Raw genomic sequence first — 27,924 nt, 5'->3', positions numbered from 1 at the left:
ATGTCCCCCTTTTTCCTCTCCCCTTCGCGTTGCTCACGTTCTCCCAGCGAAGACCCCTTCCCAGGTGCACAATTTAATACGTGAGCCGGGGAAGGGGAGGAAAAAGAGGAACTGGACAGAGGCAGCTCCGGACCTAGAAAAACCAGGGTGCCCAGGGACTCAGCGTGACCGGTGCACCACGGAGCCACTCCCGAAACTTTAGATCCGCATCTTGGACTCCCGATCCGGGGCCGCCGTTCCCGGTGACACTTACGTGACATTGGCAGGGCCCTGACAACTCGGGGGTGAACGGCGGCTGCCATCTTCTCCCACAATGCCCCGCCGCCGGCGCTCGGCCGCCTACGGCCACTAAGCTGGGTCAAAAGGTATCTTTCCCGACTGTCTGCGCAGGCGCTAACCGGGAACGGAAGGGGCGGGTCCGAGGCTAGGGTGAAGAGTGGGCGGGAAGAGTGTTGGGGAGAGAGCTGGAGGGGCTGGGGGGACGCGAGGGAGACGGGGAGGAGGGGAAGTAGAAAGAAAGGAGTCTTAGGGTCGGAATCCCCGGTCTGGAGTGCACCGTAAAGATAACCTCGTATTGTCGAGGAACCTGAAGTTCACAGTGGACCGGGGACTGACTCAAGGGCAAAATGGCAGCACCGCAGCTCTCCCGACTCTCAGTTCACCGTGCCCTGAAAGTGTCAAATGGGGCGGCCCCGGTGAGGTGGGGAAGGAGGAGGCGTGGCCCCTGCGCTCGGGACGCTCTTCAAGGAGAAAACTCGGGCCCAGGGGACTGGAGGGGGCGGGGACTAAGAGAGAAAAAGTGAGGATGAGAAAGGATGCCGTCGTGGAACCGGAGCAGGTTCCGTCCGGAGCCTTGGCTCTTGCTGTTCCTTTTTCCTGGCGTGTCACCAGCTCAAGTCTTTGCGGGTTGGTGACTTCGGAGACGACTTGTCTGACGTCTTCTATCATTCCACCTGTCCTTTAATTACTCTGATTTATCAAAGCCTTTATCTCACCACCTGACATGAATCCAAGGATTCTTAACTTGGACTGCCACCCAGGAGTGGGCTTCAGGGGACTTCCCTGGTGGTCCATTGGTTAAGATTCCGTGCTTCCACGGAAGGACCCAACACAGCCACCCACAGGCGGTGCCCGTTCGAACACTGTTCTGGGAACTAAGGTCCTGCAGGCCGCATAGAGTGGCCAAAGAAAAAGGAGTGGGCTTCAGGAAGTCTGCGAACTTCCTGAAATGTCATGTCAAAGTTAGTGGGCGTGTATGCCATCTGCACGTTTTTCTAGGAGGAAACTTAAGATGGCTCTCTCTAGGGCAAAGGTTTGCAATTTTTTTTTTAAACTGTGGATCCGTTGGGAGTCTACATTGTTCCAGAAAGTATAATAGTATCCAGAGCTTATGGAAATTCCAGAAAGATTTGCATTTTTGAATACTTTCTTCGGGGCAACCTTTCAAGCTCCCTGAGTAGGGACAGCGATCAGCAACCTGTCTAATCGTGAGACATCTCCCTAGGGCTTATCAGAAAACAGACTTGTTTGGGGGAATCTTTCTAGACTCGGTCATTTCTTCAGTGCTTTGTGTTTTCAGGAAGAAAGGAATGTGCGTTGCTGGGATAGACAAAAGACATGTAGTGATCAGAAGTGGCCTGTTATTAGGCTTGTAAGGTTGGTTGATCCCACTCTACCCCACCCCCTCCGCTTACTGAAACGTCATCTTCCACAGTGAATTGGAAGAGGAAAGAAACTCTTGAAGAAATTTTATCAGAGAAGTTTACTAATGCTACACTATCACATTTCTTGGTCTCATCCTATGTTCACTCAGCACTTACATTTTGCTAATATTTGATTCTGGAGTCGATATGAATAAAAACATACCTTCCTGATTCTGATGAATTGATAGATCCCATTATCATTGGCCGCATCCTAACACCTGTGTAATATTGCCAATTATGTTTCATCTCCACGTCAAACAGTGCTTCACGTTCTCAATACTACTTTCAAGGTGGCATGATATTGCTGAAACAGCATCGACTTAAAACTCAAAAACTCAGAATGTTAGAGCCCAGTTCTAGTCTACCAGGTATCTGTTGTGAGCTGGGTAAGCTTCTACATCTGTCTAACAGGGAAGAGCACACTTGTCCTGTTTCCTCAGAATGCTACCGGAAGGATCAAGTGACATGGACGTGAAGGCGCTTTGTCAGCTGCAAAGCGCTGTGTGAGTGTACGTGTGTTCTGTTCACATCGCACTCAAGTGTCAAAATCACAGAATGTTAGAGCTGGAGGGGATCTTAAGAGATCAGCAAACTCAATTTCTTTATTTTAAAGATGAAGAAACTGAAACAATATAAAAGATTATCAGTAGATAAATAACCTTGTTGAAGGAAGCTTGTAAACCAGTAAGTCGTTTTTGAATTCATTAACAATTTTAATCTTTATCCTGTAGCGGTGTTCAGAGAGTCATTAAGAGTACCTAAGGTAACATTCCAAAGAGAGTGTACTGCTAATAAAGTCTCCTCAAGCCTAGAAATGGCCAACCAAACGCTCTTGGTCTGATCAATCTCAGTATGGTTCCTCAGGTCGAGAATTGCAGAGGATGGATTAGTGCTACTGCATCTGACCACCCAGAGATGGTCAGTTTAGGCAAAATATCTCAGAATTTTTTTTTATATAAAAGTTAAGATGCTTATAGTCAAGAAGAGTCCAGGCTGGACCCCACAAAATGAAGTGATTCCATGGGCTTTGCATAAAAAAATTTAGTAGACCCTCAATTCCTTAATTTCTTATTCTCTGCACCCATCTGGATTTGTTCATGTGTAATAGTTTCTTTGTTCTTTTAAATGGAATCCATTGGCATAACTTCCCCCTCCCATATCCCCTACCAAAATTAGACACTTAAATGAGAAAATTAATCTGGAGAAAGCAAGGCCAGTCCTTCCAAACTAAGCATCCGAGCCTTGGAATGTATCTTCACCCCTCCCCTTGGCCTTTGATCACTCAGTTTCTGGCAGCCTCAGCACTGTTGCCATGGAGACAGTGATATCACCAGTTGTGATTCTGATGTCACTCTCCATTCCCAACAAGGGGGAGGTACACGGAAGGCTGAGGGGAGGAAACAAGATCTTGAGCTGAGCACGAACATCCCAGCAACTTCATTGACTTTAAAAGTATATTCTGGAGTCTTCTGTGGTTCACTATTCCAGCTCTACAGAGGTAGGAAATCCCACTGGACTGAGAAAACAGCCCATTTTCTGATCCTCTGTGGTTAAAAGGGAGAATTCAGTGATAAGTGCTGGGCTAACTTTTAATGTTCAACCTCGCCTCCCTCTTTGCCCGGTCAATTTTAGTTTCACATCAGAATCTTCTGGAAATAAATGAGCCTCTCCCTCAGTACCATAATAGCTGAATGTACCATCTTTGCTGTTGAAGTTTTAATTTTGTTACAGATTGATCAGATCTCCTTGGCCATACTTTTGGGTACATGAGGGTGTCTTACTGTCTGCTTTCCAATTTCATGATGTGACTGGAAGCTTGACTGTGTGCTGACTTTTCCTATTCATGTGTGGCTGTTCCAAGAGTTTTTGTTTTTGTTTTTGTTGTTGTTATTGTTGTTCCCAGTGCTCTAATAGCAAAGTCAGACTGGTATAGCTCAGAGCCCCAATTCTCATCCACTTCCATCCTCTCACTGTTAGTTCTGACTCGGTGGCTAGACAACAGAGAACTGGGGGAAGGCACGATATATGTAGCTCTGTGGAGAAAATGTCTGTACTAACAGGGCAATGGAGGAAGAGGTTATTACTAAGGGAAAGTGAAACTATAGGAGAACCACAGGAAAGCTGAACAGTGAGTGGTACCACTGAGAAAAAGATACACACACACACACACACTTTTCTAATCCTTATTTAAACAAAATCGCATGAAACTGATTTCATCAACAACCAAATTTATTGAGTGTCTACTATACGCCAGGCACTTAGAGAAAGGGAGTGAGAGAGAAAAAGAGAATGGATGTAATAGAATATATTCTTCCTTTTTTAAACTAGTAATAAAAACTAGTCGAGGGGTGGGCTGGGAAAAAAAAACAAAACAAAACTAGTCGAATAAATTTCAAAACTTGATCAGGTATGTATCAACCCTGCAAAAGCTTCATTTATGCTGCCTGTAAATTTGAGTTTTTCTGTGAGCTTAGGAACCTTGAGTAAACAAGAGTAAACAAGAGCTCATCCTTATGATGAATACAGGAAACATGTCTCGAGATGGAGCTGTGGTCTGGGATACAGCACCATAACCAAGCCCCTGTATTGTTGTGCACTCCTGATTCATGACAGGCACTCCTCAGTTATCTCTGAGGTAATAATCACATTGACATTTTTAAGGAACATTTTAGGTCAGTCCTTCCATTGTCCACAGGGTCCCTCTATTGGCCATAGAAAAAATTCTTAGCTTCCGGAATGTTAACCTGCAGAGCTGTAAATATTTCAATGAATATATCCATTGTGGTTTTTTTAAAATTTATTTATTTATGTATTTTTGGCTGTGTTGGGTCCTCGTTGCTGCGCACGGGCTTTCTCTAGTTGCAGCGAGCGGGGGCTACTCTTTGTTGCAGTGCACGGGCTCCTCATTGGGGTGGCTTCTCATTGCAGAGCACAGGCTCTTCAGTAGTTATGGCACGCGGGCTCAGTAGTTGCGGCTCGCGGGCTCTAGAGCACAGGCTCAGTAGTTGTGGCGCACGGGCTTAGTTGCTCCGCCGCATGTGGGATCTTCCCAGACCAGAGATCGAACCCGTGTACCCTGCATTGGCAGGCGGATTCTTAACCACTGCGCCACCAGGGAAGCCTTATCCATTGGTTTTAATATTCCCTTTATGGGCCTCAATTTCCTAATCTTTAAAATGAGTATGTTACAATAAATGGTTCCTAAGGTCCATTTATCTTCACATTGTATATAGTTAGCCTTCTTTCCTCATCAAATTTAATAGATAACACAAAGCATCCTTTGCGTCTTTTATTTTCCACCCTAACTCCAGGATATTATTCACCAACTTTGAGGTTAAGAAATGGATGAATCCACTCATTGGCTCCATTAATCTCTAGACTCTGCTCTCTTTTCCATTTCGTTATGAGACAGGTATACAGATTCAGGAGTCTGAATATCACTATCATCCAAAGGTATTTAAGTACCTCTTTATATACACTATTATCCAGGACAATTTAGGGAATTTAAAGTCTAAAACAAACTTCATGGATGCAGACCAACATACAGAAGCTATAGAAAATAGAATAAAAACCTCAGGACATATGTAAGTGGAAGTGTTTGCTGACTCTATATAACTAGCAGGTGTGAAAGAAGTACAAGAGTGCTTTTGGCATATTGATTTATTTGTTTTATTGGGATAGGAGGTCTATTAGTAAATCATTGGATAAATATTTACACCTTCGATAAGTCCCTGGGGTGAACATATCCCCAAAAAGAGTCAAGCTTCATGCAGGTCTTAACCAGCCTAGCACACTTGAGCAAGTCATTTCTTTTTTTCTCAGATTCTCCACCTTAAGAAAGAAAAATTGAGCCATCTAGAATTAGAAATAGGCTGTATTCGTCTAGTCATTCTTTCAGCAGGCAATTAGAAGGAAAATAATTGATCTGGAAGCTAGTTTTGAAGTTAATTATGAATTCCCTTTGTAACATGAGGATGTATATTTCTCCCGAGTCCTCAAAGGAGTGCCTACAAAGTGTTTTGATTTTTTGTTTTATCTTTTTGGCTGCTGCCATGCAGCATGCGGGATCCTTAGTTTCCCAACCAGGGCTCTAACCTGCGCCCCCTGTAGTGGAAATGCTGGAAGCGCGGAGTCTTAACCACTGAGCTGCCAGGGAAGTCCATAGTGTTTTGAGATTCATGAACTCAGGGCACTTCTTCTCCATTCTAGCTACTTATCTTCTGACTTCCTATTTAAGCCAGGTTTGAGATTAGGCTAAAAACTTTCAGCGTCCTCGTTGTTAAATTAGTCTGTCTACCAACGATTTGAAGGTGGAGAATAACAGTAGTCATTTCAGAAATTATTGGCCAGATGATGAAACCTCTGTTGTCACGTAGGAACCATCAGACTGCACCAAGAATGAGACCTGGAATTTGAATGTGAATGTCATTTTGTGCTCATCACTTAGGTACCCCATGTGAAAAATCATAGGTCAAAATCATTATTTGGTAATAAGAGCAATAAAGTTCATATGTAAAATCAGCCATTTTTATTTGTGTCTTTCCATTGCAGGTTCCTTATATTTCATGGCAGGAGGAGTGGATAAACTTAGGAATAGTGAAGACAACAAGAAATTAATCCAGAGCTTTCCTCATAGCTCAGAACCTGTCCTCAGTAAGAGTAAGTGATCACACAACTTCCTTCCTTTCTGTACTTCATTTCCATCCTTGCTTTTTAATTGTGCTATATAATCTAAGGTCAGTAGATCCTATTGATTTTGTCATTTTCTATTAGAAGTAACTCATTAAGATGAAATGTAAACTGGAGATTAAAAGACCTGCACTGTCAACAGTCCAGGACAGCCTGTTTCCAAGTCTTCTGATTCTTTGGCCAAAGAACAGTGCCATCCCTTCCTTATGCATGGTAATGGTTCAAGGGTTCGAATATATACACAAAATAGTGAGCTGCTGAGAAACAATACAGGGTTTAACTTCATTGACATTAAAAGCTTCCTTGTTAGGGTTTAAAAAAAAATTAAAATAAGGTACCAAGAAGGTTAGGAAATCTCAGAGAAAATTTTTAAAGAAAAGAATAATTATCTTTCCGGAGCTTGCAAGTCTACTGCGGAGAGGATCTCTCCATATAAGCCCAGGCCCAGGGGTTCTCAATTCTAGATGTACATTAGAATCACCCAGAGAGCTTTTAAGAAATTCAGTGCCTACATTGCCACAGCCTAAAACCACTGAAATAAGATTCTATGGGGATTGGTCTCTCAGATACAGTATTTTTAAACAGTTGATCCTAAGTTTCAGTATTTTTAAACAGGGCGATTCTAAGGTCTAATCAGGGTGGAAAACCCATTGCTTATTCAAGGAATCTACTGTATTACAGTGTTAGGAAGAGAAAAGAAAGCAGTTTCCCCAGCTCAGTAATCTAAGTTAGTGGGGTGTGAAAACAGGAACGCATTCTTTTGGGAGCAAAGAACAGGTGGCTCTTGAAAGATCTTATATTTTCTTTTTAGTAATTACCCATAATGTTACGTATAACAAAAATAATAAATCCACTTACAATTAAGTTTAAATCATGTGTAATCTGTGTTTGAGTTGTGTTGGTTTCATCTGTGGGGGAGATGTATAGCCCACCACGATCTAAAGTCCTTTAAAGCAAATATTTCCAATTAACCAGATATTCAACCGCTAATAATGCTCCATTTATTTCAAGCAATTATTTTTACAACACAATTTCATTGTTAAAAAAATTAGGGTAAGCTTTTGGACTTTATTATAACAGAATTTTAAACCAGTATATTTGTTGGAATTAAAATTTAAATATATATGCCTGTTTCACAAAGATGTTTGTGAGGCATTGGGGAGGAAAAATTGGCCATCTTATCCCATGTTGCTTATTAAGAAGTATAGATCTAAGCAACATTTATAACACAAGAAGGGAAACTTCAGTGTGGAAGCCTGGTAATGGCATTCTGTCATGGAAAAAGAGGGCAGAGAGAAGCTGCCCATACTTGTAGATGATCAGTGGGCAAATATGACAACTAGTCCTGTTTCCAAGAACTAGCAAAGATGTGGTGCTGCAGAAAGTGGATGAGACTAAGGCCAAAGGCCAAGGAGTAAGTGGATTAGGGACCATGATGCTCACTTGTGAGATGAGGCAGTGAGAGCAGCGAGTATAAGCAATTCTTCCAAGAAAAATGACTACAAATGAGAGAAGAGAGAAATAGTAGCTAGAGGAGGCTCGGGAGGGAAGAATACATGTAAAATAAATTTCAGCTTTCTGGAAGACCAGGTAGATGGCGGTGCCATTACAGAGGTTAGGGAACAGAGCAAAGAGTCGGGAAGCTTATGAAAAAATCAACGTCAGCGAAAGGACATCACTGCCTCCAGGGCCCTTTGGATGGTGCATATGACGTCTCCCTTCTCCTGGCATTCAGATACTTGGTGGAACCTTGGAGAATGAGAATTCCTCCAGGACCCCTGGCTAATTGGAAGAGGGATTAAGGAAGCCCTTAATCTTAAGGAAGAGGTACTAGACTTGCTGCTAATATAAGTAAGTTAGTGCTCTAGGAATTAATTACAGTGAAGCCTACGTTACTGTAAAAAGTTGGTGGAGGCAAGAACAGAGAGGGACAAGTAAATTAATTCTACTCTGATCACATTGAGCTTTGAGCCTGTACTGAAAATCCAAGATCTGGAAGGTCTGTCAAGCCAGGACACAGAGAGCAGGACACGTCTGCTTAGGTTCATTCATGAGCAAATCTATATCAAGCACCTCTAGAATACACCAGCCTCTGGCCTCTGCACTAGAGATACATATGCTTAAGAAATCTTCCTGCAGTTGGGAGCTGACGATGAAAAGGTCCAGAGTTAAGTGGGTGTGGAGTAGCTCTTGGGACAGGTCTCTGTGGAGACCTGTTTTCCACATCTCAGCCTTTTACCTTATTTCTCCTTCCGTATAACTAGCCCTTTTGATGACCCATTCTCATTTTTTTTTCTTCTTGCAGATGTCGGATAGGGTTGACTGGTTACAAAGCCAAACTGGAGTTTGCAAAGTTGATGTCTATTCCCCCGGAGATGACCTACCCCAGGACTGGAAAATGGTAAGTGTGAGCCGCCTTATAAGTACTGAGTTAGGAATCTGTGCCATTAAGAGTAGCTTTATTCTCTCCACCACCACCTCTTATTCTTGAAGATGAAGTTATTGGGGGAAAGATGAACTCCTTTAGAACAAGTGATATTGTCATTCTGCCTACATCATTCAACTTAGTATCAGGCACCGTAAGTCAGAGTCCTGTCAGAAGATGGAAACCGCACCAGTAACTGAATATTAAAAACCTGTTCAGTGAAAAGTATTTAACTAAGTTAGCTACTAAAAGCTGTGAAAGAAGACTCAAAGAGTTCCAGAAGCAGCAAACGCAGAAGGCAGCTACTACCCCTAGGCTGAAAGAGTAAACAAGGAAGAAACTAAGGCTCATGAAAGCTCCCTCGCCCTCAACCAAGGCTGCTTCAGATCTCCTTGGAGAGAGTGAGCTGCAACAGGACAGCCACCTGCATCCCAGTGGTGCTGAAGACACTTGCCAGAGGGTACAGGGGGGACAGAAGGGAAACGCCTCCCACCTGTGATGACCACATAGTGCCCCTCCAGTGCCCTAGGTCAACAAAGCCAGCTGCCAAAGGAGAAGTGTTTAAAGAGTCCAGTTCCAGAGTCACAAAGCAAGACAAAAAAGGGTGGACCTGGAGTTGAGAGACAACAATGAATAACTGGCACAGACACTGTGCTGAGTCTTAGGGTCAGAGATAGATAGAAAAATAAATTAGAATTCTCTCCCTTTAAGGATCTCACAATCTAATGGGATCCCCATTGTAATCCTCATCCTTAGTACTAACATTTATCAAACATCTACTTGCATGTAATGTTACATGATCCATATTCTGTTTGTCCACAGTCTATTTGGTCTGCCTTATATAGCCTAAGAAAGAAAACATTAACAAATCTACATTAAGACATTCGGACATACAGATACTAGATATCCAATTAATGTAGAATGAGTGCTAACCAAAACTGCTTCCACTAGATCTTTTATTTACTTCTGCCCTTTTCTTTAGAAAAACAACAGAAGAATGAGTTTCAATATTAAATTAACAAAAATTTCTCAATTTTTCAATAAGTGAGAAGCACTCTAGCAGATGTAGTAAAGAATTAAAGTTTCTGTCCTCGTAGACCGTATCATTCATTTGGGAAAATAAAAAATACGCATGTGCTCTAAATAACTAGTAGACACCAATTATAAGAAGTTCGTGGTAGTTTGCCAAATGGATTTTCTGGACAGCAATTGCTCTGGGTGTTTACAGAACAGATCATTTAGAAGTGGGAGATAGGGAACATTTTATAAAGTATGTTTAATTGAGTTAGAGGTGAAGAATAGGACGGGAGGTGTATGTGTTGACTTAACACTAAGCTACTGAAGCAGAAGACGGCTGAGGAGAGAAAATTAAACCCCTTAACCCTTTTCATATTCTCCTTCAGGGCCATGAAAATTTTCCCTGTTCTTAATTAAGAAAGACTCAGAAATAATGGGGCATCCACCTTCCCCAACTGTTCAAGATGCTAGTCTATAAGAAAGTTAAAGGATGCAAGAGGGCAAAAGGTTTGGAGGAGATGGGTGTTTGATGGTCAACTCCATCAACAGAAAAAGAAACAGGGTTAGTCTTTCCGCCAGTCACTCTGACTTCATCAGCTACTTCTGCAAAATTCTTCTGGATTGAGTGGAGTCATGCACATAGGGTGCACACATTTTAGTTTAAAAAACGTAAATAGAGACAATTGAAAAGCTAAAACCCACCAAGCTAACACAGCTCTTCAGACTCCATCACGAAGCTCGCTGCTGTGCTAGAGGGTTGTTTTTCCTTAATGTTCTGTGAAAAGGATTGAAAAGTAAAATCTACGTCTGCATTATAATAAGACTGTACATGTTACAGCCTAATTTTGGAAACATGCCTATTTGCAAATAGTGTGCCCATCTGTAAAAGTAGGTAACATTAAGGAATAATTTTCAAAAGGCAAAATCGAGACTCTTAATTAGATACAAAACTGAATGCATGTTAAAGATTTTTTCAACTAATTAATGAGGAAATTGGTGAGACGTATTACAGCCAGTGCAAAGGAGAATTTTTTTAAAAGGTATACTTACAGATCAGGAATGTTGAAACGAATGTGCAAATCAAGGCAAAACTGGCCTCTTCCACAGCTAAACCTCCACTGGACAGAAGTTACATGTTTGTAGACACGTTGAATTATTTTGCATTGCTATCAATTATCTGCAGCTTACAGAGTTGCAAAGTAGCTCACACAGAATCAGAATCAGGTTATGTGGATGGCTATATGCAATGCTCAGTCTACAGACTATGGACTATAGATAGTGCATAGTTTTCTATTGAAGCACAAATGTTTTTCCTACACTTACCTCCATTTTTATTGAAAAAATCTCAAAAGATAAATTTTGATCACAAAATAAGGCTAGTCTCGTCAGATTTGGTCTGATTATTTATATACTTGTAGCAACCAGATAAGCCTTAAGTTTGCTTTACTGGAACTTTTTATAAGGAGTCACAGATTGGCCTTTAACAGGATCTTTTATTTTATTTTAGTTTTGCCTGCGCCGGGTCTTAGTTGCAGCACGCAGGATCTTCACTGCGGTGCACAGGCTTCTCTCTAGTTGCAGCCTGCGGCTCCAGAGCCATGGGCTCTATAGTTTACGGCACGTGGGCTCAGCAGTTGTGGTGCGAGAGCTTAGTTGCCCCGTGGCATGTGGGATCTTAGTTCCCCAACCAGGGATCGAACCCACGTCCCCTGCATTGGAAGGTGGATTCTTAACCACTGGACCACCAGGGAAGTTCCAAATTGGCTTTTAAAGGCCTCCATTGTTTGCTGTCCTGAGAGCAGGGAGTCAAAACTAAGAAACTCTCTCCACCAGGTTTCACCTGCAGTCCCTAGAAAAATAGGCATGCATTCTGTTGGATTCCTGTGAAACTATTGTTCCTAAATAGAGTCTCAGCCACTTATATTAATCATAATTTTTAACCTAAGTACTTTCCAATCTATTTCACAAAGAAACCTGGGAGAGAGGAGGTTTACAATGGTGAACTGTCACATAGCAGCTGAAGTGCAGACTAACAGAGCTTATGGACCAGACAGGACGACTCTCTACAGACATACACATCCCTTATACAATCTAAGTGGCAAAAACAAACACATTCATTAACAGACCCAAAGATTTAACCTCTCTATAGTAATAAAAATAGAAAGCAAAAGCATATAAATTATGCTTAGCTATTAGTGTTTCACTGTTCTATCTTACTTAGAAATGATCTAAGTATCCAGTGAATATCCATTAATTAGCTCAATTTAATACCAGTCCAGTGTTTTAAGTTACATAAAGATGTTGGAACTTTATCATCAAGCTGGCATACTATAAAGCATAATAACTGTTGAAACAAAGTTGGTCAGGATAAATATTCAATTTGATTAAACACATTTATATTTTTCATGATCTTAAACATTAAGTACAAGTAATACTAGCTGATTGGATCTGCATAACCTGTATAAGTTTATGAAGAGCACATCAACATAAAATAAAAACGCATACTTAATGTTATACCTAACTCTGGTAAATCAGAAAAGATGTAGCTGTTTTTATTAAACCAAAGTTATTAAACTAATCTTATTTACCAAAAATTTACCCAACTATGTGAACTTAGACTCCTAAAATATTTCTGAGTTAGGCTCTATAAGAATACTTTTTCCAGTCAGAATAGAGATTCTTTTGCTCAAGAAACGTTATAATATTAACTTGTTAATACCATGTGGAGGTAGGAAGACATTATTACTTACACTTAATGCTTTTCTGAATGGCAGACACGTAATGATTCAAACACTGATAAACAGCTTAGAGCCTCAATTCTAAACTTTCATCCAGTAGATTCAAATGTCCAGTGTTTTTTTTTTTTTTTTTTTTGCGGTACACAGGCCTCTCACCGTCACGGCCCCTCCTGTTGCAGAGCACAGGCTCCGGACGCGCAGGCTCAGTGGCCATGGCTCACGGGCCCAGCCGCTCCGCAGCACATGGGATCCTCCCGGACCGGGGCACGAGCCCGTGTTCCCTGCATCGGCAGGCGGACGCTCAACCACTGTGCCACCAGGGAAGCCCAAATGTCCGGTTTTTAACCAAAAAAAATTCACAAGCCATACAGAGAAACAGGAAAGTATGGCCCATTCAAAGGAAAGAAAGAAATCAACAGAATCTGTCTCTGAAGAAGACCCAGTGGCAGATCTACTAGACAAAGACTTTAAAACGACTGTCCTAAAGATGCTCAAAGAACCAAGGGAAAAATGTGGAGAAAATCAAGAAAATGATGTATGAACAAAGTGGAAATATCCATAAAGAGATAGAAAACCTAAAGATAAACTAAAAGGAATTCTGGAGCTGAAAAGTACAATAACTGAAATGAAAATATCACTAGAGGGATTCAAAGGCAGATTTAAGCAGGCAGAAGAAAGAATGAGCAAAATTGAAGATAGGACAATGGAAATGATCAAGTCTAAGGAACAGAAAGAAAAAAAGGATTGAAGAAAAGAAACAGAGCCAAAGGGCTCTGTGGGACACCATCAAGAGAACAAACATGCAGCATGGGAGTCCCAGTAGGAGAAGACAGAAAAAAAGGGACAGAGAGAATATTTGGAGAAATAATGGCTGGAAACTTCCCAAATCTAATGAAAGATGTGAATATAAACATCCAGAAGTTCAGTGACCTCCCAATAGGATGAAATCAAAAGACCCACACTGGGGTACATCATAATCACAATTTCAAAAGGCAAAGACAGGGCTTCCCTGGTGGCGCAGTGGTTGAGAGTCCGCCTGCCGATGCAGGGGACACGGGTTCGTGCCCCGGTCCGGGAAGATCCCACATGCCGCGGAGCGGCTGGGCCCGTGAGCTGTGGCCGCTGAGCCTGCGTGTCCGGAGCCTGTGCTCTGCAACGGGAGAGGCCACAACAGTGAGAGGCCCGCGTACCACAAAAAAAAAAAAAAAAAGGCAAAGACAAATGGAATATGGGTAGAAGTGATGTTTGTCACTTCCAGGCCTGGACAACAAAAGTTTCTCATTCAATCCTCCACAGTCTCTGGTGTTTCCCATACACTGGCTCAAAGGAAAGATTCTGAGTCCCTAAGGGAGGGTGAAACCATGCAAAAGCAGAGCCTGAGTCCCTGAGTCACTGCAAAGAAGGCTGCTCATCAAATGCCCTCTCTAAATGACGTTACACACAGACACTATATACATATTGAATTGTTTTATGATAGTTTATGATACACATCATTCATCTCCCCTAAATCACCTCCGCAAAGTGGGCTATCAGGTTGGTCCCCCTGGTGAATAGTTTGTACACTGGAACCCACTGAGTTTTCCATTTCTTGGAAGTCTTTGCTCTGACTCCACCACCTTTTCTCTGTCCCTTTCTCAGACATGCATACAGGCAGCTCTCTTTCCTACAGCTTCTTCTTAAAACTAAATTTTGTCCTTTTAGAAGTTCACCCTTGTTACTGACCTTTGGTTCAGAAAAATAATTTTTTAAAAGATTCATATGGAAACTCAGTAGTCTCTTCACACCTCCCACCCAGGCTGATGGGAATGAATTGCAGGACACACCCCTAGCCATGCTCTCTTCCAGCACTTCTGTTTTCACCCAGAGCACTACTTCCCATACACGTAGGAAGTCAAGTTATATTCCCTAGTACTCCACAGTTGGTTAACCGTGTTTCACCACATTACCCTACGATCAAGCGTCTTGACTTCTCCTCCTCTTCTCTTACCCTTCTGAAGTCTAATCTTCACTTGACATGTTTAAGGAGTACTACCTGTCTGATACATTCCATTTCAAGGGTACAGATTATTTTGCGCACATTATCTCATTTAATCTTACAATCATATGAGGAAATTATTTAGAAATAATAGTAACTACCATATCCAGCAATTCCACTTCCTGGTCTATATCTAAAGGAAACACAGTCACCATCTCGAAGAGATATCTGCACCTCTGTGTTCATTGCAGCATTATTAACAACAGCCAAGACATGGACAACAACCCAAGTGTCCATTGACGGGCAATGGATAAAGAAAATGTGGTTCATATATACAGTGGAATATGAGAAGAAGGGAGCCTTGCCATTTGTGACAATAGCTGCTAAGTGAAATAAGTCAGACAGAGAAAGACAAACGCCACCTGATCTCACTTGTATGTGGGCTCTAAAAAAGGACACGTCAGCTCATGGGTGCAGAGAACGGATTGGTGATTGCCAGAGGTGGGTGGGCAAAATGGGTGAAGGAGGTCAAAAGGTACAAATTTCCAGTTATAAAATAAATAAATCCTGGGGGTATAATGTACAGCATGGTGACTATAGTTAATAATACTGTAGTATGTATTTTGTGTATTTGAAAGTTGCTAAAAGAGTAGATCTTAAAAGAGCTCAGCACAAGAAAAAAATTTTTGAACTATGTGTGGTGATGGTGGACGTTTGACTTGTTGTGAGATGATCATCTCACAATACGTATACAGATATCGAATGATTACAGGTGTTGTACACCTGGAACTCGTGTAATGTTATATGTCAACTATATGTCAATGGAAAAAAAAAACTTTTAGTCATGTGTCAAAGGTAAACATAGAAACCCCAAACTCACCTGTCCGGAGGTTAAAGAACCCTTCTCCTTCCAACTAGGCACAAAATGCCAAACTGATTTGAGCTTAAGGTAGGCAAAAAATACTAGCAAAATAGATTTTCTGTTGTCTGTCACCAACAGAGAATAGATCTCTATAAACCATTAGTCCATTAAAGAAATCACCAAATGGTGATACAATAAAACCACATTCTCAAGCATTGCTGCCACTGGTGATTATTGGCCATGGAAGAACCAAAATGAAAACCAAAACCAAAATTCGTAGAGAGGAAAATTAAAACTAAAAAACAGAACGTCTGCAAAGTTCTGTTGCCCTTTGGATTCACCTCTGGGGGCCTAAGGAAAGACGCACCTGGTACACCATCCTCATGATGACGTTTACCTCTGTTAGGCAAAGCTGCTGGACATCTGGCAGAGACTTCCAAAACTGTTAAAAGATCATTTTCAGAGAAAGGTGAAATAATGACTCTCCTATGAATATAAAAATAAATCGTGAAAGATTTTATTTAACTCATTAATGAGGAGCTGGTGCAGTTCAAAGGAGAATCAAAGGAAAGAGACATATATAGATCAGGAATATTGAAGTGAATGTGCAAACGGAAGCAAAACTGACCTTTTCCACAGTGGGAGAGACAGTAAGTAATTCTTCCCTGGTCAGAATTAACATGTGTGTAGACAAGAATTATATTGCATTGCTATCAGTTATCTACAGTTTACAGAGTTATCAAATAGCTCTGAGAGAATCAGAATCAGAAAATGTGGAAAGGTATGCTATAGATTATGCATAGTTTTCTACTAGAGCACAAATTTCCTTATAGTAGCTATTATTCAAATCAGCAGAACCATTTAGGAGGATTCTGAACCAAGCTCGGTAGCCCACAAGCAACTTAAACCAGCCTGTAGAGGTCCAGCTGCTTTTCTCTTCTTCCCAAGTCATCCAAACATAACAGAATACTGTAGGGGTGGAGAGTGCCAATTTTAGAGTCCAAACTAGATTTGAATCCTAGCCCCCATCGTGTAGTAGCTGTGAGATGTTAGTCAGTATTTAACTTCTCTAAGCCTCTTTTCCACCTGTGAAACTGGTAGAGGGATACCCACCTTACAGGGTATGTATGAGAATTAAATAAAATAACATGAATAGAGCACTAAGCACAGTGCCTAGTAGTAGACCTAAGTATTGAACAAATAGTAGCCAGCAATTCTATGATACTTGGTAGTTAAAATAGCAAATTATGCTTTAAAGATGGGCAGTACCTGTGGTCATCCCCAGATAGATATAACTCGTTATTACAACGATCCCTTACATTTGATGGTAAGTAGGATACTTTTACATACATTCTTACTTTAGCCTATGTTCAAGTGAAGATTGTAGATTACAGTAGGTGAACATATAAATATGTCCATGTGCTTATCACAGCTAATGTCCACCGAAGAATCTGCATTCACTCAAAACTAATAAATTGTCCACAGATACTAAGTCCTCAATTACAAATCAGATTTTTAACTTAAGTCACGTCAAAGAGTCCACTGGAAGCCATTGAACATATCAGATTGTGCTTGTGTAGCCCAGTAAAGCGATGAATTGGGCACAACTGTCCTTGAATTTTCTAATTTTTTGAAAACTATGCTGGAATAAAGAGACCTAAACAAAACAGATCAACCATAAAAAAATAACAATTAGTAGCAATACATGAAATCTCTGATTCAGCTCAAATGCTACCTCTGTAGCTGCTGACAGTCAGATCTTTTTTTATATATAAATTTATTTATTTAATTTATTTTTTGGGCTGCATTGGGTCTTCGTTGCTGCGCACGGGCTTTCTCTAGTTGCAGCAAGTGGGGCCACTCTTGGTTGCGGTGCACGGGCTTCTCATTGCGGTGGCTGCTCTCTCTTTTTTTAAAGTATTTTAAAAATTTATTTATTTATTTATTTATTTTTGGATGCGTTGCATCTTCATTGCTGTGTGCGGGATTTCTCTAGTTGCAGCAAGTGGGGCCACTTTTCATTGCGGTGCCCGGGCTTCTCATTGCAGTGGCTTCTCTTGTTGCGGAGCACGGGCTCTAGGCGCACGGGCTTCAGTAGTTGTGGCACGCGGGCTCAGTAGTTGTGGCTCTTGGGCTCTAGAGCTCAGGCTCAGTAGCTGTGGCACACGGGCTTAGTTGCTCCACGGCATGTGGGGTCTTCCCAGACCAGGGCTCGAACCCATGTCCCCTGCGTTGGCAGGCGGATTCTTAACCACTGCACCACCAGGGAAGCCTGCAGTGGCTATCTTGTTGCGGAGCATGGGCTCTAAGTGCGTGGGCCTCAGTAGCTGTGGCACACGGGCTCAGTCGTTGTGGCTCACGGGCTCGAGAGCGCAGGCTCTGGAGTTGTGGCGCACGGGCTTTGTTGCTTCTCGGCATGTGGGATCTTCCTGGACCAGGGATCAAATCCATGTCCCCTGCTTTGGCAGGTGGATCCTTAACCACTGAGCCACTGGGGGAGCCCTGACAGTCATATCTTAAGGACAGTTGTTTTTGGAGTCAGTATAGTGCAGTGGCCAAGAGCATGGGCCCTGGAGTCACTGCCTGGGTTGGAATTCCTCCTCCGTCAATGATTATAGCTGTATAACCTGAGGTAAGAAACTGACTTAAATCTCTCAGTTCTTCAATTTCCTCTTCTGTAAAATGTGGGTAATAAGAGAGCTAGCATTTAAGTTTACTGCCAGAATAATATTAAATGAGATAACAGGCCTAAAATACTTGCAGCAGTGCCTGATACCTAGTAAGCACTCAATAAATGTCAGTTACATCTATGGGGCTGACGGAGCAGTTAAGACTTGAGAGAGGCGACCATTTTTGTAACTGCTCTTTGAGGTTGTCCTGAATATCCCATATCTTTGCGTTGTTGTAGTTGGATGAATCCTTGTCTGTTTTTCAGGAAGACTCACATGATCCCATCAGGGTGCTCAGCTGGCTCCGCAGAGACCTGGAGAAAAGCACAGCAGAGTTCCAAGATGTTAGATTCAAGCCTGGAGAAGCATCATTAGGTGGGGAAATGGTCCACTCAGGAGACCCACACAAAAGTTTCTGTGTGGACTATTATAACACCACCAGCAAGGGCAGTCCAGGGAGATTGCATTTTGAGATGAGTCACAGAGAGAACCCTTGTCAGGGCCCCAGTGCCCACGCTGGTAACAGGAGCTCAGTAGACGAAGTTTCCTTCTACGCCAATCGCCTCACAAATCTCGTCATAGCCATGGCCCGCAAGGAGATCAACGAGAGGATTGACGGCTCTGAGAGCAAATGCATCCATCAGTCAGTGTACGTGGGGGATAAGCCCGCACCCAAAAAAAGCCTGAGCAAGGTGGCATCAGAGCTGGTGAACGAGACTGTCTCTGCCTGTTCCAGAAACTCCACCTCGGATAAGGCTCCTGGCTCCTCTGACAGAGCCTCAGGAACATCACAGAGTCCCGTGAATTTAAAATACAAAAGTGCTTTGAAGATCAAGGACAGCACCAAGGAAAGCAGGGGTCCAGACGACAAGCCTTCTTCTAAGAAGTCTTTCTTCTATAAGGAAGTGTTTGAATCTTGTAACACAAGTGATGCCACAGAGGGCAGAAGGTCCTTACCCGCAGAGGGAGAGATGTTGAGAGAGCAGGAAAAGCCCAATGACTTCACAGCTTCTGTCAGTCAAGGGATCATCACCTATGCTAACAGTGTGGTGTCTGATATGATGGTCTCCATCATGAAGACACTGAAGATCCAAGTGAAGGACACGACCATTGCCACCATCCTGCTAAAGAAGGTCCTGATCAAGCACGCGGAAGAGGTGGTCTCAGATCTCATCGACTCCTTCATGAAGAACCTCCACGACGTCACAGGGGCCCTCATGACTGATACGGACTTTGTCTCGGCCGTGAAAAGAAGTCTCTTCGTTCATGGAAGCCAGAAGGCCACAGATATCATGGATGCCATGCTGAGTAAACTCTACTCAGTGATATTTGCCAAGAAACCTCCTGAGACTGTCAGGGAAACCAAGGACAAGTCTGAGAGTTATTCCCTCATGTCCGTGAAAGGAACGAGTGACCCTAAAAACCGAAACGTCAGCTTTGCATCCATGAAATCTGAAGGTAAATTGAGGGAAAAAATAGGCTCTCCTGCACCCAAACCCGAGAAGGAGAAGACTTGTGTTGAAACTCTGGGCGAGCACATCATCCAAGAGGGCCTGTCCCTGTGGCATAAAAACCAGCAGAAAGAAGGAAAATCTCCAGACCTCCAGTGTGCACCGCTTGCAGCTTCCAACAAACAGCATAAACCTGCGCCAGACTCTCCCTCGGGAGTTCCTCTCGATCCTAGCAACCTCAGTCCCTCTACGCATCACCCAGAGAAACTGGAGAATTTTATGCATGACTCTGAGTCCTGGGCCAGGGACCTGATCGTATCCGCCTTACTTCTGATTCAGTACCACCTGGCCCAGGGGGGAAGCATGGATGCACAGAGTCTCCTTAAAGCTGCTGGCGGCACCAACTTGCAGGCCAACAACAAGTCCCCTGCAGTTTCTGATGAGTCCGGCCTTAGGTCTCCTCATATGGGGGTTGACCAAGAAGCAGCAGAAAAGAAGGATCTAATGAGCGTTTTCTTCAACTTCATCCGGAACTTACTCGGTGAGACCATTTTCAAGAGCGACGGTAGCTCTGAACCCAAGCCAACTAAGGAAGAAGACAGTCCCCAGTGTGAAAGACCTGTAAGTCCTTCTCCCATCAAACTAAATGAAGGCGATGAGGCTGGAGGTACTTTTGCTGGGCTGACCAAGAAGGTTGCTAACCAGCTAGATGACCACATGAACAAGCAAATGGTAGAACATCTGATGGACTCAGTGATGAAGTTGTGTCTCATTATTGCCAAGTCCTGTGACTCTCCATTGGCAGAAGTAGAAAGTAATAAGTCTGGGGATACCAACAGGCCAACTTCATCCTCCCCAGATAGTCTACATGAGTGTTTGCCAACCAAGGGCACAGGGGCAGCAGAGGTCCTCCTGAAGAATGCTTATGAAGCTATCTACAACGAATTGAGAGGCACATCAGCGCCGCTCCCCGAAGGGTCTGCAGCACCCAAAGTGATCGTCAGCAGTCACAACCTAGCCGATACGGTTCAGAACAAGCAACTCCAAGCCGTTCTTCAATGGGTGGCCGCCTCTGAGCTCAATGTCCCCGTGTTGTACTTTGCTGGTTATGATGAAGGAATCCAGGAGAAGGTAAGGAAGTAGAATCGGGAATTTGGGAAGATGTTTTAGGGGTTAATTAGGGTTTTAAGTTCTTTTTTTCTTTCTGAATGGAAAGAGAGCCACGAGAAGGGTAGAATGGGGACAGTAAAAATTTGAAGCTCATGCCTCGTGGTAGAGATAATGGGTAAATTAAAATTCAATTTTGCCCACTAGGAGGCGTATCAAAGGGTAAAAGGGAGATAAATCATCTTTTTTCCTCTTTTTTTTTTCTGCGTATATTGATGGAAGTGCACAAATAAGGAAACTCCAAGAGACTTGGTGAAAGAATCAGATTAAGGTCTGGGCTCAGGTTGAATTCTGCAAGACAGCTTTGCCCAAAGAACGAGAAGGAGCTGCTGGGAGGCATCCCATCCTGGGGATGTGCTGCTGGGCCGGGGAGGCGGGGGGGGGGGGGGGGGGGGGGGTGAAGGGTGGACTGATGGCCTTTTCAAGCCTGTCATTCCTCTCTTAGCTGGTGGTCTAGGAAGTGTTGGGGATTTGAAGGGATTCAATAAATAACATCCCTCTTCCCCTCACCGTGGGTTCTGAGTCAGTTGAGAAGTAAGACCAAAGAATAAGGCAGATGGAAAATCAGCTTATTACTGTTCTTACTGGTAAAGGTAAGTGTGCCTTCTAACTCCTTTCTTCTCCCAGGTTAGGCCTTGGAACTGCTCACTGAAGGGAAATTTGGGGTCCAGAAAGCTTTTGTTTATGTAGTTGCCGTTTCATGCTAGTGTGGGAGAATTAAGAGAGGCCATCTCCACAGCACGCACGTGCACACACACACACACTCAGGATTTTTTATTATTTTCCCTCAATTGAGAAAAGTAGAACAATGGCATTTTAAGTAGTAGAAGGTGGCACGAGAGGCTGGGATTATTTATAAAAAGCATTCATCTTCTTAGAAACCAGAGGATGTGGAGAAAGAGGCTTTCTCTGTTTAGTATGGGGTATTAGTAACCCTCGTAACTGGGTTACTTGGTTTATCTGATGACCGGGAAGACACAGAACTGTGTAGCATACAGAATAGGCCACACTCAGGCTAAGCGAGAAACTGTGTCATCTGTAGACTTGCTACTCGTGCGGTCTGTGGACCGACAGCATTGGCATCGCCTGGGAGCTCAGTACAAGTGCAGAATCTCAGGCTCCACTCCTGACCTACTGAATCAGAGTCTTCGCTTTAGCAAAATCCCCAGGTGATTTGTGTGCATATGTTCCACTTGGGCTAAAGGACAGAACGTGGAGATCCAATCTTAGGTTTATCCCTAAGAGTCCTCGGCAAGTTCTGTCTCTTTACAGTTTTTCCAGTCTGTACAACAGACAAGTGTTTTGGCACGTAGTAATTAGCGGATGGGCCTGTATTCACAAAAGCTGTAGACTGATGCAAAAAATCTAAAAAGCCTAGCTTTCATGTGTACAGTGTGAAACGGGCTTTGTTCTGACACCATCTTTTAAGTCATCCCCATCATACATAACACATTCTGATTTTAGGTTATTTTGAATTAGAATGTCTGTGATAGAATTCTCTAAAATGGGGACAGTGGACTTGCAGGCCTCCTTGTTCTACACACACGCACATCTTTGCCCAAAGTAAAGACTGTCATCTCTTTCCTTGAAGAGTGGAAGGGTTGAGCAGCAGCATGTCCAACTTCAACTGAGTGGATTTGCTCTGAGCGTCAGTATATGTTTAAGAACAGCTGGACGAAGTATACATCAAAGAAACTACCTAAAAATGAGTCACAATTTGTTTTAGGAAAGAGATTTAATTAACATATGCAAACATTTTCATGCGATGCAGGTGATTGAACCTGGTAACACTGGGATGCCCATGAGCCCAATTCCTTTAAACAAATTTGCATCCATTTTTGAATAAGTATGTGTGCATAGTTCAAAATCCAAAGGCACAAAAAAAGATGCACACTTAAAATTAAGGGCTTTTTCTCATCTTTATCTCCCATCCTATTGCCCTCCCTGGAGAAAACCATTCTGATCAATTTCTTGTTTATCCTTCCAGAAATGCCTATGCATGTACAAGTTAATACTTTTATATACTTATCTTTCTTTAAGTCACAAATGGTAGTCTTTTATCTATGTGTATATATTCTCTTCTGCAACATATAGAGTTGCCACATTCTTTTCTAATGGCTGCATATTTACTGTATGCAGGTGCTGTATGTAACCACTCTTCTATGGATGGACATTTCAGTTACCAGTATTTTGCTGCTATAAGCAATGCTGTATGCACAGATTCAAATGTATCTGAACATGTGCTTGTAGATTGGATATGTATTCCCCAATGCCTTTTATAGAGCTTGCACCAACAATATGACAGTGTCTACTTGCCACAGTTTAACCAACAGTCCATTCCAGACTTTTGACCTTTGCCAAGTGTCGCCTTACTTTTCACATATCTTATTAGGAACGAGGGTGAATACCATTTCATATGTTTAAGAGCCATTTTTCAGTCCTTTTTCATGGATGAATTACTTGTTCATGCCCTCTGCCCATTTTTCTGTTGGGTTGTTGGTCTTTTTTTCTTTATCTCTGAGAGTTTTTTTATATACAAGGAAATTAGCCTTTGTGATATTTTTATCATTTGACCTTTGATTGGTGTTTTTTGTTGTTTTTGCCATACAGAATTTTGAAAATGTTTATGTAGTCAAATATGACAGTTTATCTTTTATTTTTCCTAGATTTTGTGTCGTATTTTGGAAAACATTCTCTACCACAAAATATTAACAAGACTTCCCCATGTTTTTCTTCTAGTATCTTTATGATTTTTTAAAAAAATGTTTAAAACTTTGATCCATGTTGAATTTGTTTTCACATAAGGTGTGATGTAGGGATGCAATCTCTTATTTTTTTTTCCAGATAGCTGTCTTTTTTTTTTTTTAACATCTTTATTGGAGTATAATTGCTTTACAATGTTGTATTAGTTTCTGCTGTATAACAAAGTGAATTAGCTATACATATACGTATATCCCCATATCCCCTCCCTCTTGCGTCTCCCTCCCACTCTCCCTATCCCATCCCTCTAGGTGGTCACAAAGCACCAAACTGATCTCCCCGTGCGATGCAGCTGCTTCCCACTAGCTCAGATAGCTATCTTTGTTTTTTTTTCAAAGCCTTCTATTCCATTGAATCATTTGTCTATTCTTACTAGTTTAATACTATTTTCATAGCATATTGATTTAATTACTGTAATTCTATAATATGTTTTAATATCTGATAAGGACTAGAGACTCCTTATTTCTCTGTCTCAGAAATTTTCTAGGTGCTATTTCTCAGTTTCACCCCCAGCTGCAGGCAACCATCAACCTGCTTTCTAGCATTACAGATTTGCCTCTCCGACATTTTACATAATGGAGTCATAAACTGTGCAGCCTTTTACATCTGCCTCTGTACACCTAGCATAACGTTTTTGAGGTGTATCCATACTGCAGTATATGTCAGTAGTTCATTTCTTTTATTGCTGAATATTTTATATGTTTTCTCTGTCCACTCACCAGTTAACAGACATTTGGGTTGTTCCCACTAGTTGGCTATTATGAATAACGCTTCTGCGCACATTCACATGCACATCTCTGTGTGGACATAACGTTTTCATTTCTCTTGGGTGACAAGGAGTGTAACTGCTGCATCTTAAGTGAAAGTAAGTGTACTTTCTTAAGAAGCTGTCAAACTGTTTTCCAAAGTGGCTGTACCATTTTACGTTCCTACCAGCAATTTTTGTTGATTTCAGTTTCTCATTATTCTTTTTTTTTTAAATTATAGCTGTTACAGTGGTTTCTGAGTGTGGATTTAATTTGACATACATACATTAAAATGACTAAAGATGTTGAACATCTTTTTTATGTGTTCATTAGCCATTCATATATATTCTTTGATGAGTTGTCTGTGTAAATCTTTTGCCTATATTTTGACTGGGTTACAAGAATATAAAGTTACAAGATTTCTTTATGTATTCTGGATACAAGTCCTTTGTCAGATATGTATGATTTGCAAATATTTTCTCTCAGTATGTATCTTGTCTTTTTACTTAATGGAGTGCTTCAAAAAGCAAAAGTTTTTAATGATGACATCTAATTTATCACTTTTTGCTTTCATTGCTTGTGCTTTTGATGTCATATCTGATAAATCTTTGCTTAACTCAGTGGTTCTCAACTGTAGGCAGTTTTGCCCCCAAGGGACATTTGGCAGTGCCTGGAGACGTATTTTCTTGTCACAACTGGGAAGGGGCAGTCTAGTGGGGAGAGGCCAGGGATGCTATAAACATCCTACAGTGCACAGAACAGCCCCTCAGCAAAGAATTACCTGGTCATAAGGTCAGTAGAGCCAGATTGCGAAACCCTGACCTAATAACCAGGGTCATGAAGATTCTCTTGTTTCTTTTCTTCTAAATAATAATTTCAGCTCTAATATTTAGGTCTGTGACCCATTTTGAGCTCATTTTCATGTATAATATGAGGTAGGTGTCTAGATTCTAGATTCACACTTCTGCGTGTGGGTATGCAGTTGTCTTCAGCACCTTTGTCGAAAAGACAAATGGACATCTGGCCCTTTTGAATTCTTCCCCCTTTATACCAACAGAATCACCACAAATGTTGAGGTTCAAGCTCTCTTTTGATTGGTGTTTTCATGGTACGTCTTTTGCCATAATTTTACTTTTAACTTACCTATATCACAAAATGGTACAGCCACTTTGGAAAAGAGTTTGACAGTTCCTTAAGAAAGTATACTTACCATAAGGTGGTTCACGTTACCATTTTCCATAGGCAACGTAAGTAGGGTCATTTTTTTTAAACTATTCTGACAGCAGTTGGTGTGTTTAGACCATTTACAGTTAGCCTAATTATTGATATGCTTGGATTTAGGCCTATTATTTTAATGTTAGTTATGTTTATTCTCTCTGCTTTTCCTGTTTTTCCTTTTGTTGCCTTCTTTTGGATTATTTAAACAGTTTTTAGTTGTCCATTTTAATCTATCGTGTTTTCATCTGCATCTCTTTGTGCAGTTTTTTAGTGGTTTCTCTGGGGATCACAATAACATACCTAACTTTTCAGAGTCTAACTAGAGTCAATAGTTACCACTTAAATTGGAATGTAGAAATCTTCCTACCATATAGGTCCCTTTACTCTTCTGCCTTAGGTTGCAGTTATTTTATGTATTTAGTTGCAAAAATCCTTAGGCAATGTTATTTTTGCTTTCAACCGTAAAGCACATTTTAAAGAATGGAGGCGAATCGTTTATCGTTTATCCTGAGATTTTGACTCTCTCTTTTGTTCTTTGTTCACTCCTTATGTTCCCAGTTTCCTTCTGATACCATTTTCCTTTTGCCCGAACAACAAGAGTGCATTTTCTGGCAATGAATTCTCTTAATTTAATACGAATTTTTCTTTATTTGACCTTCATTCCTGAAGTATATGTTTGCTGGACATAGAATTCTGGTTTGATAGTTCTTTTCTTTTAGTGCTTAAAAAGTGCTGTTTCACCTCCTCTGTCCTCTATGGTTTCTGACGAGAAACCTGCTGTCGTTCGAATTGTTCCCTTTCACAAAATGTGCCATTTTTCTCTGACGGCTTTTAGATTTTTTTTTCTTTTTCTTCAGTTTTCAGCAATTTGATTGCAGCGGGTCTTGAAGTGAATTTCTTTGGGTTCATGTTGTTTCAGCTTCACTACGCTTCTTGAATGTGTCAGTTATGTCTGTTGGCAAATAGGGGAAGCTTTCACTAAGTATGTTTTCTGTACTCCCCTTTTTCTCCTCTCCTTCTGGGATTCTAATGACATAGATGTAAAACCTTTTGGAATTGTTTATTTTCTCAGTCTTTTTGAAAGAGGTTGAATCAGTCTCTTACCCTGTTCAGTGCGACGCATTTCTATTGCTCTTTCTTCAAGTTTACTGGGTTTCCTCTCTCATCTCCGTCCATTTAGTTTTCATTTGGGATTTTGTATTATTGTTTAGTTCCAAAATTTCCATTTGGGTCTTCTTTATATCTCCTCTTTGCAGAGACTTTGTCTTTCCATTTGTTTCAGGAGTATCCTCATTATTGGGTTGGCCAAAAAGTTCATTTGGGTGTAGCCAAAGATGTTATGGGAAAACCCGAACGAACTTTTTGGCCAACGCAATACTTCAGTCTGCACGGAATTTCTCCTGAAACAGTTCCTGATTTTGGGCCTGTTCATTTGCCCTTTGACTTTCTCACACAGTCAGGTGCGGAATGCACAAAATATAAACTTTGATTCCTTTGTTGCTGCGAGGATTCCGGGTGGGATAGCAATGGACTGTGCTCACATTAGAATACTTGCTTTGGCTCATGGTTTCTCATTTTAAGCTTGGGAAGAGACCTGGGTATGAGTATTACCTCCGCTAATTGTATTACTGACAGTCTTCACCTCTCCGGGCAGCGTTTTCGTGGGGGTTGAATGGATCTTTGAGTCACCTTCCTGCTCTAACATCCCAGTGTTGTCTGGTCTATGGGGCAGGGAAAGCAGCACCCACATTTGTCCTTTGTCTCTTTCTCTCCTGCCCTTGTCAGTCTTGGGACAATGATGGAGCCCGTTTTATGATGCTACAGTGAACTTAAGAACTTTAGAATCCTGAGAAGGCAAGAAGACCATTGACCAAACACCCACTGGGAGCAGGAGGTTTTTAGTCTTAGTGGGAAATCACATTTTCCGTATCACGGACAGGGGGATGTTACTTAAATTAAGGGCGATGTAACCACCTTTCTTCTGTCAGACAGGCCAGCGAGCGGCCCGGTTACGGACATCTCCTCAGCGTCCCCCTCGAGGCCCCCCCGCTGCAGGGGCTCTTTTGCCCTCGCCTCGGCAGCCCTTCCCCGCCCTCGGTGGGATGCTCGGCCGCTCACCACTGCTTTCCTTCCCTCCCTCAGCTACTTCAGCTCTCGGCAGCCGCCATGGAAAAAGGGCGCAGCGTAGGTGAGGTTCTGCAGTCGGTGCTGCGCTATGAGAAGGAACGACAGCTGCACGAGGCGGCGGGCAACGTCACGCGGCTGCAGCTGCTGGACTGGCTGATGGTGAACCTGTGATGGGGCCGCTGCCCTCCCCTCTTCCCGCGCTGGGCCCGGCCCTCGTCCCCTCCCTGCCTTCTCACCTCCGCAGCGCCCCCCTCCGTATCATCACAGAGCCCCAGCGTCACCTTCATACCACTCACATCCAAGACACGTCATCTTGTGCTAGTCCCTGGATTTCGCATTTTCCTGTCCATGTGAGCAAGGACATAAAAAAAAAAAAA

At 42.1% G+C, this 27,924-nt stretch overlaps 2 protein-coding genes across 4 annotated transcripts in view; one reads left to right on the top strand and one right to left on the bottom strand.

The window, feature by feature from the left end:
* NDUFA9 (NADH:ubiquinone oxidoreductase subunit A9) overlaps positions 1–379 on the bottom strand; it is a 29,847-nt gene extending 29,468 nt beyond the window's left edge. For both annotated transcript variants that reach the window (XM_004279020.4, XM_033404270.2), the window contains exon 1: positions 254–379. In XM_004279020.4, coding sequence (XP_004279068.1) covers positions 254–302 — 49 coding nt within the window. In that variant the 5' untranslated portion in view covers positions 303–379. The remainder of the gene's footprint in view (positions 1–253) is intronic.
* On the top strand, positions 243–27,924 carry AKAP3 (A-kinase anchoring protein 3). 2 transcript variants are annotated; one of them, XM_049693858.1, is made up of 5 exons: positions 243–365; positions 6,255–6,362; positions 8,698–8,793; positions 18,345–20,660; positions 27,563–27,924. In XM_049693858.1, the coding sequence occupies exons 3-5, from the start codon at positions 8,698–8,700 to the stop codon at positions 27,716–27,718; spliced, it is 2,568 nt and encodes an 855-aa protein (XP_049549815.1). In that variant the 5' UTR covers positions 243–365; positions 6,255–6,362; the 3' UTR covers positions 27,719–27,924. The 2 variants fall into 2 exon arrangements, with proteins under 2 accessions (XP_049549815.1, XP_004279067.1); XM_004279019.3 differs by lacking the exon at positions 243–365 and adding an exon at positions 3,073–3,201.

The sequence above is a fragment of the Orcinus orca genome, chromosome 11, assembly GCF_937001465.1.
Source record: "Orcinus orca chromosome 11, mOrcOrc1.1, whole genome shotgun sequence".
Classification (NCBI taxonomy): domain Eukaryota; kingdom Metazoa; phylum Chordata; class Mammalia; order Artiodactyla; family Delphinidae; genus Orcinus; species Orcinus orca.
Note: the sequence above shows the minus strand (reverse complement) of the source record. Positions and strands in the feature narration are given on the sequence as shown.

Excerpts from the sequence above, each read along its gene's own strand:
- AKAP3 (XM_049693858.1), top strand. The coding sequence starts at position 8,698 with ATGTCGGATAGGGTTGACTGGTTACAAAGCCAAACTGGAGTTTGCAAA. Across the intron at positions 8,794-18,344 it reads TACCCCAGGACTGGAAAATG|GAAGACTCACATGATCCCAT; the intron begins GTAAGTGTGAGC and ends TCTGTTTTTCAG. Across the intron at positions 20,661-27,562 it reads ATGAAGGAATCCAGGAGAAG|CTACTTCAGCTCTCGGCAGC; the intron begins GTAAGGAAGTAG and ends TCCCTCCCTCAG.